The sequence below is a fragment of the Fibroporia radiculosa genome, assembly GCF_000313525.1.
Source record: "Fibroporia radiculosa TFFH 294 genomic supercontigs, scaffold1340, whole genome shotgun sequence".
NCBI lineage: Eukaryota > Fungi > Basidiomycota > Agaricomycetes > Polyporales > Fibroporiaceae > Fibroporia > Fibroporia radiculosa.
Genome location: NW_012133286.1, coordinates 4 through 14,889, shown reverse-complemented (window position 1 = coordinate 14,889; position 14,886 = coordinate 4). Strand labels below are relative to the sequence as shown.

The window sequence follows — 14,886 nt, the reverse complement described above, 5'->3', positions numbered from 1 at the left end:
AGCGGGCAAACCCAATCTGGCGATTATTTGGCAGCAGCCTCCGGTCCAAACAATTGCTCCTTCGAGTCGATCACGGCTATACTACTCGGCCAGTGTGACTGCTATCCGACTCGCGTTCAGGATCCTCGTCTGGTCATTGGGACTTGTCTTGTTGCATGCTCAGTACTACACGGCGACTGTTCCGGATCCACGCACGCACTTCCCGTAGTTATGCATCGCTAGTTTCGGGTCGTGACCCGAACGTCTACGATGGCGAGTCAACCTCCATATATCGGCTGTTGGTGCCCTGACCTTTTTTTTTCAGTATGCGTTATTGGGGGAGGTCATGCAGGATGTGAAGCGGCGGCGGGAGCAGCGAGAGCAGGAGCACGGACGCTTCTGCTAACGCAGAAACTCGACACTGTCGGTGAACTGTCCTGCAATCCGTCATTTGGTGGTGTCGGAAAAGGGACCCTTGTGCGAGAGGTCGACGCCTTAGATGGTGTTTGCGCGCGAATTGCAGGTATTTTTAAATGTGCTTGTGGCTATCACGGTACTGAGACGCTTACACCGTCTAGATAAAGCCGGCATTCAATTCCAGATTCTCAATCGCTCCAAAGGGGCCGCGGTATGGGTAAGTAAGAGGTGCTGATCTCCCAGAAAATTTACCTTATGCTTTCGCTCAGGGCCCCAGAGCGCAGATAGACAGGAAGCTATATAAGAAGCATATGCAGGAGACTTTGGCGAGCTACGCTAACCTGGATGTTCGTGCTGCAAGTGTTTTCGACCTCGTAGTTGACCAATCATCTGAGCTTGGTATGAACTATCCAGCATGGGGTCGAGTAGCCGGTCTTAAGCTGGGTGTGTATGTTCTCGTCACAAACATTGAACGAGGACCTCACGCATCTTAGACTCAGGCGATGTTATAACGTGCTCTCAAGTGGTAATTTGCACGGGAACATTTCTGTCTGGCGAGATTCATATCGGTAATAATTTGGGCATATATCTATGTGTACGACTTCATTTATGGGCATACCAGGCATGAAACGCTTTCCTGCCGGTCGGATGAATGAAGCGCCGTCTACTGGTCTTTCTGCTTCGCTTCGTGACGCAGGATTCCAGCTTGGCCGATTGCAAACGGGTACACCGGCAAGACTATACAAGGAGAGTATATCATTCGACAGAATGGAGATACAGGAAGGAGATGCAGTTCCCGTCCCGTTCAGTTTCATGAATAAGGCCGTTGCCAATAAAGTGAGCCACTCTGCGCTCAGCTGCATGCTTTTATTGCGCCGAAGATTGATGTCAGTGCTAGGATAACCAAGTGGTCTGTTGGCAGACCTTCACGACGCCTGCCACACATCAGATAATTAGAGATAACCTGCATCGTAGCGTTCACATTCAAGAAACGAAGAAAGGTTTGTGCGATAATCTTCTTGGTCGAATGAAATCTAACAAGCGATGATGCAGGTCCAAGGTACTGCCCATCTTTGGAAGCCAAGGTCATTCGTTTTCCACAGAAGGACAACCATTTGATCTGGCTTGAACCAGAAGGTTATGACTCTGGTGAGTTCCATTTATCCAATATATAAGCCCGAAGGGAAGATTATATGCGCCTTCTTTTAGACCTCATTTACCCAAACGGACTCTCGTGCAGCATGCCAGAAGACATACAAGAGGTAATGTATCGTACCGTTCCAGGACTTGAGAATGTCCAACTAGTCAAGCCTGCTTATGGTGTCGAGTACGATTACGTTGATCCTAGAGAGCTGAAATGTAGGTTGATGCCAGCGGTCTGGTCATCCTCCAATTTTTATGTCGTTTCTCCCTAGCAACGCTGGAAACCAAACGGATCAAGGTAACATTTGATATCATTCGATGATACTCTGAAATTCAACCATAACGTAGGGTCTATTTCTTGCGGGCCAGATCAATGGTCTGTTCATGCATGCCGCTTATTTCTCTAGGTGCTCACACAATTTATGATAGGCACTACCGGCTATGAGGAAGCCGCCGCCCAGGGTGTCTTGGCAGGAATCAATGCAGGATTATCTGCTATGAACCGCCCTCCGCTTGTCTTGACACGAGCAGATGGCTTCATCGGCGTGATGGTGGACGATTTGATAGTGAAAGGAGCGGAGGAGCCTTGTAAGTGTATTTAGTACATATCCCGAGATTTGACGGCTCAACTTGTGACTGCGTCCTGTAGACCGCATGTTCACCTCGAGATCGGAATATAGGATGACAATTAGGAGTGATAATGCTGATCTACGTCTCACGGAGAAAGGTCAGTATGTGCGTTACATGAGCGCTTACTGAAGCTGAGTTGGCGCAGGACGAGAGGCTGGTGCCGTTTCCAACGAGCGGTGGTTACATTTCATGTCGACACGGGGCGAGCTGGCACGTATCACAGAACTCATGCAGACCCGTGTCTTGAGTCCACATGTACGTATATGGCTCATGACAATACTATCGTTTGTGCTGAACTTTTTAGGGCTGGCAACTTCTTGGTTTTGATGTCAAGAGCGACGGGAATATGAGAAGGTGAGATATTTGTAAAGCATGTGTACATATTCGAGCTGAATTCTAGACGTAGTGCTTACGACATGTTACGCCATCGTAATGTCACTATCAGCGAGCTCCTCCTTGCGGTCCCTGAGTTGCAAGGCATTGATCCCTTGATTCTGTCGCGGATCGAAATCGATGGTTTGTGCTCGCTGCGTCACCGCAATCCAGACGAGTACTGTGCTCAGCTTATTGTCCTTTACAGCCGTTTACCGAACACATCTTCGCCGCCAGGAGGCCGACCTCCGCGTCTTCATGGATGACGAAGCGCTTATCCTCGACCCGCAACTTGACTACGAGAATATAGAGGGCCTGAGCTTGGAAGTTAAAGAGCGGCTTTTCCATGTCAGACCTGCGAGCATTGTAAGCAAACCGTTTTCCATACCACTTGACTCGTCCATTGAATTCCAGGCTAGGGTGCCGCCAAACGTATGGAGGGTATGACCCCCACCTCGATCGTCGCGCTGCTGAAGTTTGCCAATCGCGTACATAGCCGGTCGACAATACCTCAGCCAGTAGCCTAGTTTACAGATGAAAAGTATAGAGAATATGAATACACCTGTTAATGCACACACGTGTATCCCACTCGAAGGACATAAATATTGCGCACTGAACTACTAAACAGTGAGTGCTTCCAGAGAAATTGAGAATCACACTATATGGCATTACGAAAATTTCTTGGACTATGATATATGAAGATTCGTCTATTGCTCGAATATTGATACAACCAGCAATGGTAGCTCGGTGGGCCGTACAGTGAGAAGAGGAATTCGACAAACGGAGAATGCGGCTAATATCTGTAACGAGTAGAATAATCTGAACAGACAGCAGAATTAGTGATATTTTAATGATTGCAATACATGGCGTACCTTTAGGCGACACGACAAGACCGCGACCTTTAGACGCACCACGGTATACTGTCTCAACAATGTCAATTAGCTGTTATAAATGGTCAGTTTCGATCGTATTATAATCAGGAAAATACTGACTTCTTGTTTATTATCCATTGCCCAATTTCTACAGTCGGCAAGAGTAGAACATGTCAGCGATCTTCGAAATGAGAACGAAAGGGCTGCATACATCTTATTATTGTTACCAGTCCCAAGATCAATCATGATGTGCTTGTTGCTGGCATACAAATACATCAGACTCTGGATGAATGTAGGACCGATACAATAGACCTTACCGGTAGAAGAACATGACGGTACAAGGATCGTATAACTCGTACATCTGCAATACATGTTGAGTTGGTTTGATTTCAGTGTCAGGAAATAAAAAACACACCTTATTAAAGTCTGGCACCTCCGTGATGTCCACAAGGTATATAACCGCAAAATTCTGTACCTTCTCGGCGACGGAGTAGAGAGTCTCGTCCATGGTCATGCATTGGCTGTCCCAATCGTGGCCGAATCGGAGAACCACGACGCGATCTTCTTCAGACTTGATCGCTTCATCAACATGCCATCCAGAAGGCAAATGCGGCAGGAAATAAGACATTGGCAGGCGAAATGCAAGGGCAGGGGCAATGGTGGTTCTGAATTCATCACACGAGATCCTGCACAGCGTATTAAATTTGTCCTTATTTGTCAATGGACACCGGCGTCTTTGAGATTATAAGTATCCGCAGTTATTCTGCTTTCTGGACGACAACGTTCGAATTCCTGTAGATACCGACACATTCCAGCACGTTGTGCTCACTCATTGACGTGGTTCAGACTAGCGCTTGAAATTGAAGCTTGATTTGTTGCCTGACTTGTCGCTGCTACTGGGTGGTTTTCCGCTTATGCCACGACTGGTTTTGACTAGAAAAGTGCGCGCAACTTACCCTTGGGCCCGAGGAATGTATGCTCATTGCTAGGGAGCCGTTGAACAAGCTGTAATCCATACTTGTCAATTGAATAGCACTAATATTCCCTCGCAGAGAGATACATGGGGAATTTACAGAAATGGAGACCCTTCTGAACTTATGTGAATACCTTCTGATCAGCTTGACGCGACATTCTGTTTTGAAATTGCAGATTCAGTCAGTCGCAGGAGATACGGTTGGAAGTTCACACTGTCGGCTGACATCTCGCGCAATTTTGAATATCGTAACTCGTGGACTCTTAACTCTACTATGCTGTCCGGGAAAGAGGACGCCTATGAGCAATAGTATCCATTACCGCGGCCCAAACCATTTAAACCTTGAAAATAGCTCTGGACCGCTGTGTCGCTTGAAGTAACCACGGGTTCAGAAGCGTCGTAATGTGTGATCGCCTTTTCGTCTCATTTTTTTTTGTTAAGGCTTGAAAATTTTGACCAAAATCTGAAGGATGTGCTAATTGGCACCTTGATCTGTAGCGAAACGAAAGCTCAGAGCTGATAAGCATCATTCCGTTACGAGGTCATAGCATTCCATACAGGCTGTGAAATGGACACAAGATGGGACAATTGGTGCAGCTTATACATATCATCAGACAAGAACGATCATTTCCCTTTCATGACGCTCTCAATCCGGGCAGTTTGTGCTTGCCGACGCAATTCAGAGAGAATAGGCAGACCCAAAAGGGCGGTGCCCAGCGTGTAGAGCATCTGTAAACAATCATCAGAGCTGACGAGAAGCACCTGTATAAATGATCTCACGCACTCCGGTAACAAGTGGTGTTCGGTGTTTCTTGCAGAGGGCAAGAGAATACAAGGCTTCGGAACCGTGCATTACGACCACCATTCCCCAGGATGCCGTTACTGCCCATGACGGTACATTCGTTCGCACAAGATATCCAATCTGAAATAATCCTGAAGGGTCTGGAGCTGAAGGTGACATAGTGACGTAGACGAGGAAAGTCATGGCCGCGACGGTGACGAGCGCAAAGGTAGGAAAGCGGAATTCGGTGACTTGAGGCGCACGAACCTGGTGTATCCCGGTGAACATACTTAAATGTCTGACTTGCAAAGTAGAAAGCGATACGCACCATGCCTAACGCCTCCTCAGCATCCAACTTCATGGTGATCAACCGCGGCTTGACTTCTTCATACCCCGTGAGGGGTGGATCGAACTCTACGTAGACCTGCTTCTTGTCGCTGGGCTTGCCTGTAGTTTGATAGGACAATGTCATGCCCTGCAAATTCCAAACGGGCCTCTGTTGGCGATGCTTCTACTCTCCGTGCAATTGGACAGACCTTAGTGTCAATGGATGTCATCTGTGCGCTCGACACATCCTCTCGCACACTTCCAAAATGTTTGACATAGGCGACGAGCGTGTCTGGGTGGCTAGACATGTACATGCATAGAAAAGTAGACTTCGCAGCGACGGGGTCAGACATGCTTTCAGGACGAGCTTCTGGAGAGACAAGACAGAGGCCGCGGAACAAGGATTGGAATATATGCGGGTTCCCGGATATCGAAGACCTTAGTATCAGCACGTACGCATCAGACCGGGGTGGCTTGCGTTGACCTGGGTTACGTCCGCTGTCCCGGCGGCGCCGAGGGGTCCGGGATCATCTTCGAATTGTCCAGAGGCTAATGTAGGGCTTCAAATTGATCGTGCTAATTCACCAGCCTCCAAATGCGAGTTCGCTTCAATCCTGAACACAATCAGTGCGTACGTTGCAGCGAGGGCAGGAGAGGAAACAAATTGAAAGACAGAAACAATCGAATTGAACGGTTGAGCGCACAATTGAAAACGGCTTTCCCGTAAATAGCCAATATCCGCACTTAATAATAACCGAGTTACCAATAAGTTACCAGTGACTATCTGCCTTCAACTTAGTTCAAGTACTATTCATTGCCCCCAAAAGCCTGAGCTTCACAGCCACAGCAAACCATGTCGAACACACGTCCAATCGTATTCATGGATGTCAACATCGGAGAGACACCAGCCGGACGCTTGAAAATGGAGCTCTTCAGCGATATAGTTCCAAAGTGAGCTATGAGCTCGAAACATGGCTAATTTGTTTGACTGACCGGAATCATAGGACGGCTGAGAATTTTAGACAGCTCTGCACAGGAGAGTACAGGTGAATAAATATTCCTGGGAGGTTTGTCTCCAGGACGCATGTATAACGCACGAGACTCATTTGGCCTTCAGAGTCAACGCACGGCCGCAGGGATACAAAGGAGCAACTTTCCACAGGTAAGGAGATCTAGCCCAAGTTCAAAATGTTCAGCTCATGCCATTTAACTTGTATGATTTCATAGAGTGTGAGTGATTTGTAGTCGATAATATACAACGAAGTTCATTGGTGAAAATCTTTCAGAGTACCCAATTTTATGTGTCAAGGTGAGACACTGTTTATGTTTATGAAAGGGCTGAACTTGTCTAAGCTCGGCCTCAGGTGGAGATTTCTTGAAGGGCGATGGTACTGGGTCGTTTTCAATCTATGGCGATAAATTCCCGGTATGTAAAGCTTTCTGTCCCCCCCCCTCCCAAACTCACAAGGCCAGTAGGACGAGAATTTTCAAGAAAAGCACGTTGGACCAGGTTTGCTTTCAATGGTGAGAGCAGTTAATCTACGTGTTGCCTCCTGTTCACGATTGCTCTGCTGATGTAGGCGAACTCGGGACCGAACACGAATGGCTGCCAAGTGGGTACTCGTTGATTTGTGTCTCTGCTGAGTCTATCATACGTTTGCCTCTCAGTTTTTCATTACGACGGCAAAATGCGACTTTCTCGACGGCAAGCACGTCGTATTTGGAAAAGTTATCGATGGCATGCTCACCCTACGGAAGATCGAGAATGTGCCTACTGGTCCGAATAATAGGCCCAAGCTCGCAGTAAAAATAGTTGGTGAGTGCATCTCATGTCTCAAGTCAAAATAAACGTCGCTGACTTGTATGACGCCTTCTATGACGCAGAATGTGGGGAGATGTAACTTACTAATGTAGAATATACGCCGATGTTAGCCGCTGGCTATAATGCTTATCTACATGCGTCCTGTACTTAGTATCTTCAGCGTGTTATATTTTCAAATCAAGGTTCGTTCAAATATAGGTCGCGCCATGAGTTTTGGTGGAGTGCAGGTGCAGACCCGCGCGACCGAGTGCAACTCATTCTTTTACCTCCACTATCACTCTGGTCGTTCTGCTCTGGTGGCGTACCGAGCTAACAACGATCTTGCATGCATTCTGGTCGAACCTATGTCTCATCATGGCGATAAACCACTGCCGGCTCTTCCGTATCGCGGAACGTTAACTGTCGAGTCGCGCTCGCACCTCCGTCGACTTGTGCTGTGCATCCTCGAGGAAGAAGGGATCACATCTCAGCGGGAGACTTTCGCTGATGTCCTGAAGAGGGCGCTACAGGAATTAGGTGAATGTATCTCGACGGGAGGTTGGCTGACGGGCTTCAGACGTGCGCGAACCATTCGAAGAAGAAACCCGAATGAGAATAGTGTTCGTCAGTCGCCTGAACGAGCAATGAACCAGGATGAGGAGAAGACAAAGAATAAGCAAGGCAGACGCACAGAGTATATCGCCGACACTGAACTAGACACTAAATCCAAGTATTCCGAGTCTCAGGATTCTTCTCATTCTCTTCAGCACACACTCCCTACGGCTCTCGCTCAGCTTCGCGAGCTTGTCCAGTCGAATTCTGCACAGTTGATTCCAAAACCTTCCGCAAAGCATTTGCTGCTTATTGCTGATGGCTATAACTCGACCGGAGCCCTTGTTTCCGAAGAGGTTGATTACGGTACAGCTGGTATAAACTGCGCCTTCATTCCTAGAGTCTTTGACATCCCTTCGGATACCGATGTTGACGGAAGAGGTGGCTCTGTAGGCACGGTGCTATGCGGTCTTAACGAATGGGATGGTAGGCATAGTACTACTGGAAGAGTGCTGCTGCTGCTGACGCGGGCGCATGCCAGTGCGCCTTTTTGATAACTTTGGGAAGGACTCTGTGCAAATTGTCGGCGGTACGTTTCGTATCAAGGGTGCTGCTTCTGCTTTGCAACATGCAGCATTGTGCCGAGTCCTCCGAGTGTCGCTATACGCATATTTATCTCTACTTCTTGAGCAACAGCTATTATTGAATTCACATGTACAACTGCATTTCCCCAGACCTTCGCTTTCGACGGCCGCAACGATGCCGGAGCATCCCCCACCACCGGAAGACTCCCGGAGACCGCAGCGAGATGGCTCTATGGCTGGCGGAATATGGTCGTATTTCTCAAAGAAGACAGAGAGTCTCCTTCACCGTGCAGTAAATGCCGGTCCGTCTCTGCGTCGTGGCTCTCTGGACCTCCCTCTCACGCGTACCCTGCAGCCTCCCGCACCATCGTGCTCAATAGATGGTACGCGCGAGTGGCCGCGGCGATTCTCGTTCAGGTCGCCCGTCTCCACTCGGAGGGTCGATGACCACTCGGAGGGCGTCTCAAAGGACCGGCCATTCCTCGCTGCGCTCAGACGTATCGAGGAGTGGAGAGATTTGCTGTCGACCACGCCCGAGGTGATGCTGCCGCTGCCGAGCGTGCTTGTGGGACTCGTTGAGAAGGAGAACCAGGACCCCGGTCGTCGGTTGGCGGGCGACGAGAAAGCAGAGCTCATGAGTGTGTTGGGCTGGGAGGGGAAGAAGAACTTGGGCAGGGCGATGACGGGCTTGCCTGGGTTCGTTAGGCACCAAGGGATATCTGTGCTGTTCTCTACACACATACCACTTCCACTCATAGCGTCTTCGCCGTCTGCGCAATTTGGCCCGGGCTCGTCGATATTTGCGCTCCCGTCTTGTGGGAATCGCAAGAAATGGGTGACATATCGGTATTATCGTCGGGGCCATGGTGAGGTAGACGAGGCGCTTGGGGAGATCATCAGCAGCTTGTGTTCGACTGGGGAAGAGCCTTGCGACAAGCTCGGCTGTCACTTCAAGCGTGCTGATCACGACTTACGATGGATGCATGGTGGCATCCGTATTGTTGCGACTATCACTTCGCCCAGCTCCTTAGAGGATGGCTCCGTGGACAGAGATATGATTACAATGTGGGAGGCCTGCTCTGTCTGTGGCCGAAGCTCGTGCAAAGAACCAATGCTTGATGGTACATTGTGAGTCTCCTCCACCTAGTGTTTTCGCATCTCAACCGTAGTTGACTTATCTACAATTCTTGAGCCAGTTTGATCTCGTTCGGAAAGTACCTAGAGCTGCTCATATATTCGCCTGCCATTTGTATCCTTTCCCCAACGCTCTGCGAACACACCACGCCTCCTCCTCGACCATGGACTGCGGAGGATAGTCCACTGCCTCGCACACGATTTAACATTCACCGCAAGTTTGCATACAAGTCGCGCATAGTCACGTTTTCTCTATCCGTGGTAGAGGATGTTTTTGAGCTGTATCTGCCTAGATTGAAGATCATGCGACGGAAAGTGTCGAATTCAGAGAATGGGAAACACGACGTCTCCGACCCCGCAATGGTCATTCATGCTGGACGACAGAACGAGGACGAGGACGGCCGACGTATTTTGAGACGGGAAATTATGTCGTGGTGGCAAGGACTTTCTGAACACATGGACAAAGTTGTGAGTCTTAATGTTATCGGCCAGTAAGCCTGCGCTTTATATGTCTTCAAGGAGGAGTGGCTTGTTGCCGATACGCATGATCACCCTACCAAGGCTCTCCCTCGTTTACCCTCGGATGATGATGCCTATGATGACTTCGCCGAAGCCGAATTGACGACTCCAAGACCCTCTACTAAGCGATTGCCGTCCTCGTCCTCGATATCGTCGGCATCTATTTCCGCGAGTGGAACCGTCCATGCAGATCGGGGGTGTTCGCCAGATTCTGTGATATCCACTATTGGCACATTCTCTTCGCATGAGACGCGTTCCATAGACTTGCTCGCTGGCCTTAGGCATACCTTTCAGCGGGAGGAACAAGCACTATATGTGGAGCTGTCGAGAACGCCAACAACGTCGCTTAATAACATTCGCTGCTCGTTTTACACAGCCGCCCGTGGTGCATCAAGGCGACTGTCCGCATGGGAGGCAAAGCATTCCTCACAGCTGCCCCCGCGTTCGAGCGCAAATTGCTTGCCTAATATCTCCGAGCCCGAATGGTGGAGGAGTGGCTGTCATGCTGTCCCGGGCAGCAACGTAATCGTTCGAGAAGACGACTGGGGGAGCATCATAGCGTTTACACTGAGGTGCGCAATTACATGCTCCAGAAAGGAAACGTATCTGACTCTCGTCTCCGCCCGGCTTAGCTCCGTGGATTACCATCGCGAATTGGGCAATATGTCTACTGCCAAGCCTCGACAACCCACTCCGCCAGCTCCACCATCCACTCCGCCCGCCCTTCGCCCTTCGTTCTTCAGTGCTGGATCCTCCTTCAGAAAACTGCTTCCAGGGGCTACATCACAGCCTGATCCCGACCTGGATGGCATTGTATGGCAGGAGCCGGAGACGTTCTCCGCGGTAATCAGTCGCAAGGAGCATCCTCGTGATCCCTCGTCCTTAACGGCTCTGCGGGAGGTCTTGCGCCACAGGGCTAGCATCGACCTCCAGGGCGCCCCGGGGGGCTCCAGGTTCAACATGACCAGCTCTAGCACGAAACCCCATCCAGTTCCGCCCTCCGCGCGAGCGAAGCCCGCGGTCGAGCTGTCCATGCAGGCGGCAGATGCGTGCATGTGTGGGGCACCAGAGTCCGTCGATAAGATCTTGCACGAGCTGGAAGCACATTCGAACTCGACGAAGAGCTCGGGGGCGAGCAGCCCCAGTTCGTCTGGTTTCGTAGAGACTTACATCCGCCGGGGGAAGACGGCGTCCGTGATATCTACCGACAGTGAAGCTACCATGGGAGCGGACACTAGTAGCGTGTCTGGAGAGAGCCGCGATGTTGAACCACCCCCACTGCCAGCGAAGGAGCCTTCAACTTCAAATGCGAGTCTTGCGAACATACATTCGCTTGATGCGGCAGAGATGCCCACAGATCCCCCTTCTATCAATGGGTATTCCATCGCGGGCTCGCTCGCGAGTGCGATGCGGTATCTCCTCAAGCCGGGTGGGGCGCAACCTGCTGCATCAGGGAATTCACACCATGGCTTGCTGTCAGCCGACTTCACCGCGATCAACGACCGGCCGCATATCAAGTACGACTGGACGGTCGGTAAGCGGCTGAAGTTCAGCTGCACTGTGTACTTTGCAAAACAGTTTGATGCGCTTCGGCGGAGATGTGGCATAGAGGATGTCTTTCTCAAGAGCCTGACCAGAAGCGAGAACTGGGTGGCGGATGGCGGGAAGAGCAGATCAAATTTCTGGAAAACTGCAGACGACCAGTTCATCATCAAGACGCTTGTGAACGCATGGAACGTCGCCGATCTGTAAGTGGCTTGTTCTGGAGGATGTGATGTTTGCCCCTGAATGTTGCGCATGTAGCCAGGTGCTTCTCGAACTTGCGCCCTCATATTTCCGACACATGGACGCCACATCGACCAAACCATCTGCTCTTGCGAAGTTGGTGGGGTTCTACACGGTGGAGATCCGCAACCTGGAAAATGGGACAACGCAAGCAAAGGCGGACCTGCTGGTCATGGAAAATCTGTTCTATGGCCAGAAGATCAGCAAGACATTCGATCTGAAGGGTATACAAGGCCGAAAAGTTAAAGCCCCAGACTCGTCGTCAAAAACTTTCTTCGATGGAGAGTGGATTGAAGGTGATGATCGCTCACTGTTGTCATTTGGAGTAACTCAGTGCGAGATTGTGCTACAGGTCAACACAGAGCGCTGACTCTCGTGCGCCCATATTCAAAAGTCGTCTTACAAGAGGCCATCAAAGGCGATTGCGACTTTCTCGCCCGGAGTAATATCATGGATTACTCGTGAGTGGCGTCTTAAGGTGCTACCGCCGGCCAACTCATGTCTTGTTTAGGCTGCTGTTAGGCATCAACGATGAAACTAAGCAGATTGTATGCGGACTGGTCGATACGATAGGTGGATATACTGGCTCGGCTAGTGGATTCTCTTCACTCAGACTCGTTTTAGGAAGCTACACGTTCGCCAAAACGCTAGAGTATAAGGCGAAACAGGGTCTGAACTCAGGCAAAGAGGTGACCGTGGTTCCCCCGCATGAGTACCAGGAGAGGTTCGTTGCCGCGATGGACGAATACTTTCTGGCTTGCCCAGGTGGGTTTCCGATGTACCGGGGATTGCTGATTCAGCTAACGCTTCGTTGAATGGAAAGACAAATGGTCTCGTCCGCTCGATGACAGCAAGATTCCTCATGATATCGAGCAATTGCCGAGTGTGTTGTGATAGTACTATATTAGAGCGCACCTAAGTTTGAGGCAAGTAGATTCCGATTTCTCGGACTGATAATTGGGACATGCTCAGCTGACGATGAGTGCTGTAGCATTTGCATTGGCTGTGTACATCACCGATTGCGGATTTGGACATTGATATTAGCATTCCTAGCTCCTGTCTCTGGCATTTGTACTTTACCACATTCGTAGACGATTGATGTACGACCTGTTCGAGATGGCCTCAAATATGGCACTGTTGGGCAGCATCAGCGACTACTTGAACCTCAGTCACGATGCTTTTGATTTCGATTATTTTTGTCGACTTACTGAGAACCACTGTGTCGCCATCCCGTCGAATATGGTTGCTTGCTGACTGATCGCGGGCAGAAGAATTTGGGTTCGACGAGAGTCTCGGGCTGACGAATCCCTTCTCTATACCGAAGCAGGATGACGACAGTTCTCCCCTCCTATCCGCCCTGTTATAAGCACATCTTTCCACCCTCAGAGCCTCCATTCCACCCTCAGAATCAGGCCAAACAAAATAAGCAACCGCACGATTATCATGTCCGCTCGACCCCTCATCGTCGTCGCCGGTATCGGGAACGGAACGGGTTCGTACTCAATTTCTTCGGCTCTAAGCTTCCTGATCGACCTCCCGTGCTCCAGGAACGGGTGCCTCTACAGCGTGCGTTCTTGAGTTGTTATCTTTGGGTAATGCTAGATTCATTCAAATTGACATCTTAGTCGTCTTTTCGCAAAGACTGGGTATCGCGTCGCACTCGTGGCCCGGAATGCAGACCATTTGAAGAACCTTGCTGATGATATTAACAAAAACGGAGGAGAGGTACGCGCTCAGTTCTATTCAACTACAGGATATACAGTGAATCCCGTCCCGGCTGCCAGGCCGCCGCTTTCCCCGTCTCAGTCTACTCCTACAGCGCCGTCTCCGCCGTCTTCGACACGATCCGGCAGCACCCCTGGCTGACGGGAGGTAAATCCGAGCTGCGCGTTGGTGTCTGGAATGCCGGCGCGGGTGTCTGGAAGGGTTTCCTCGACGTAACCGAACAGGACTTGCAGACAGTCATCGATACCAATATCACCGCCTCGTTCGCGTTCTCACGCCAGGTGCTCCTCGCGTTCAAGGAGAACACTGTGGACGCGCGAGGGAAGCGCGGCACGCTCCTGTTCACTGGCGCGACGGCCAGCTTAAGGGGCAACGTCACGACCAGCGCGTTCGCAGCAGGCAAGTTTGCGTTGCGCGCGCTCAGCCAGAGTCTGAACAAGGAGTTTGGGAAGCAGAATATTCACGTACGTACAGCCACGTCTCTCTAGGTTTTTCGTGTTCTGATGCCGCGATGGTTTGTATAGGTGGCCCATGTGAGTATCTTGCTCCTGTTTCTGGCTCCTGATCGACGACCGCTGACTTTGAGCGCGACCTCAGGCTATCATTGACGGAGGTTTGTTTCCTCTTAAACTGCTTAGAGCCCCTGACGAACGTCATCGTTTAACTACAGGCATCCTGACGGATTTGTCGCTTTCGCGTCGCACTGGTTCTGACGCCAGCAAGGAATGGAAGGAGAACTCCAACATCCGCCTGGACCCTGACAGCATCGCTAAGGCGAGTGGCTCGGGCTACTTCGGATTTCATACCGACGGCGCTAACTCTGATTAAATCCCACAGTCCTACCTCTACCTCGTCGACCAGGACCAGTCTGCCTGGACCTGGGAGCTCGATTGTAAGCCAATCTGCTAGTCTCTAGCCCGGTCAATCTGATTTTTCGACCACTGCAGTGCGTCCGGCACACGAGAAGTGGTGAAGTAAAGGAAGGGCAGGAGTAGTTCACAATTTGGATCGGGTTGTGAAATTGCGCATCACCGTATCTTTTGTACCAATAACATCATGGTGACCCTGGAAGGAATTCGTCGTTTGAGATAACTTCGCGTTTGAAGTTTTATCCACTAACAGTGAGGTGAAAAATGTTGTTTCGTAACTGGAGGCATGTCCGTCACGGTGGCATAGCGAGATTCCTAGATTCCTATTCCAGTCTGTCCGGCATTATATGGAGATAACCAGGCTCCTAGAACCAATCGTCGAGGAGCGTTCTCGTTCCAATCTCTCACTACGGTATTCTGTGC

At 50.3% G+C, this 14,886-nt stretch overlaps 6 protein-coding genes across 6 annotated transcripts; 4 read left to right on the top strand and 2 right to left on the bottom strand.

Annotated features, from left to right (window-relative positions):
• Positions 1-249: 249 nt before the first annotated feature.
• On the top strand, positions 250-3,063 carry FIBRA_02588 (uncharacterized protein; the record flags this gene model as incomplete). The annotated part of the gene is made up of 18 exons (XM_012324447.1): positions 250-502; positions 558-613; positions 666-840; positions 897-965; positions 1,019-1,233; positions 1,295-1,397; positions 1,450-1,545; positions 1,606-1,755; positions 1,812-1,837; positions 1,888-1,915; positions 1,969-2,127; positions 2,189-2,266; positions 2,315-2,424; positions 2,474-2,523; positions 2,576-2,685; positions 2,750-2,907; positions 2,961-2,973; positions 3,038-3,063. 18 exons carry the CDS (start codon positions 250-252, stop codon positions 3,061-3,063), a joined length of 1,875 nt encoding a protein of 624 aa, XP_012179837.1.
• Positions 3,064-3,334: 271 nt separating this feature from the next.
• On the bottom strand, positions 3,335-4,041 carry FIBRA_02587 (uncharacterized protein; the record flags this gene model as incomplete). The annotated part of the gene is made up of 6 exons (XM_012324446.1): positions 3,335-3,360; positions 3,414-3,483; positions 3,534-3,561; positions 3,625-3,672; positions 3,731-3,774; positions 3,829-4,041. 6 exons carry the CDS (start codon positions 4,039-4,041, stop codon positions 3,335-3,337), a joined length of 429 nt encoding a protein of 142 aa, XP_012179836.1.
• Positions 4,042-5,010: 969 nt separating this feature from the next.
• Positions 5,011-5,847, bottom strand: FIBRA_02586 (uncharacterized protein; the record flags this gene model as incomplete). The annotated part of the gene is made up of 4 exons (XM_012324445.1): positions 5,011-5,115; positions 5,171-5,434; positions 5,496-5,642; positions 5,704-5,847. 4 exons carry the CDS (start codon positions 5,845-5,847, stop codon positions 5,011-5,013), a joined length of 660 nt encoding a protein of 219 aa, XP_012179835.1.
• A 500-nt stretch (positions 5,848-6,347) lies between these two features.
• FIBRA_02585 (uncharacterized protein) lies at positions 6,348-7,395 on the top strand (the record flags this gene model as incomplete). Its single annotated transcript, XM_012324444.1, has 7 exons — positions 6,348-6,445; positions 6,499-6,540; positions 6,848-6,920; positions 6,971-7,018; positions 7,075-7,107; positions 7,163-7,310; positions 7,379-7,395. 7 exons carry the CDS (start codon positions 6,348-6,350, stop codon positions 7,393-7,395), a joined length of 459 nt encoding a protein of 152 aa, XP_012179834.1.
• A 127-nt stretch (positions 7,396-7,522) lies between these two features.
• Positions 7,523-13,235, top strand: FIBRA_02584 (uncharacterized protein; the record flags this gene model as incomplete). The annotated part of the gene is made up of 10 exons (XM_012324443.1): positions 7,523-8,333; positions 8,389-9,559; positions 9,628-10,033; positions 10,085-10,656; positions 10,717-11,832; positions 11,888-12,165; positions 12,222-12,330; positions 12,381-12,634; positions 12,693-12,752; positions 13,138-13,235. 10 exons carry the CDS (start codon positions 7,523-7,525, stop codon positions 13,233-13,235), a joined length of 4,875 nt encoding a protein of 1,624 aa, XP_012179833.1.
• Positions 13,236-13,312: 77 nt separating this feature from the next.
• Positions 13,313-14,422, top strand: FIBRA_02583 (uncharacterized protein; the record flags this gene model as incomplete). Its single annotated transcript, XM_012324442.1, has 7 exons — positions 13,313-13,361; positions 13,417-13,435; positions 13,495-13,594; positions 13,654-14,058; positions 14,119-14,127; positions 14,192-14,207; positions 14,265-14,422. The coding sequence occupies 7 exons, from the start codon at positions 13,313-13,315 to the stop codon at positions 14,420-14,422; spliced, it is 756 nt and encodes a 251-aa protein (XP_012179832.1).
• Between the last annotated feature and the right edge of the window lie 464 nt (positions 14,423-14,886).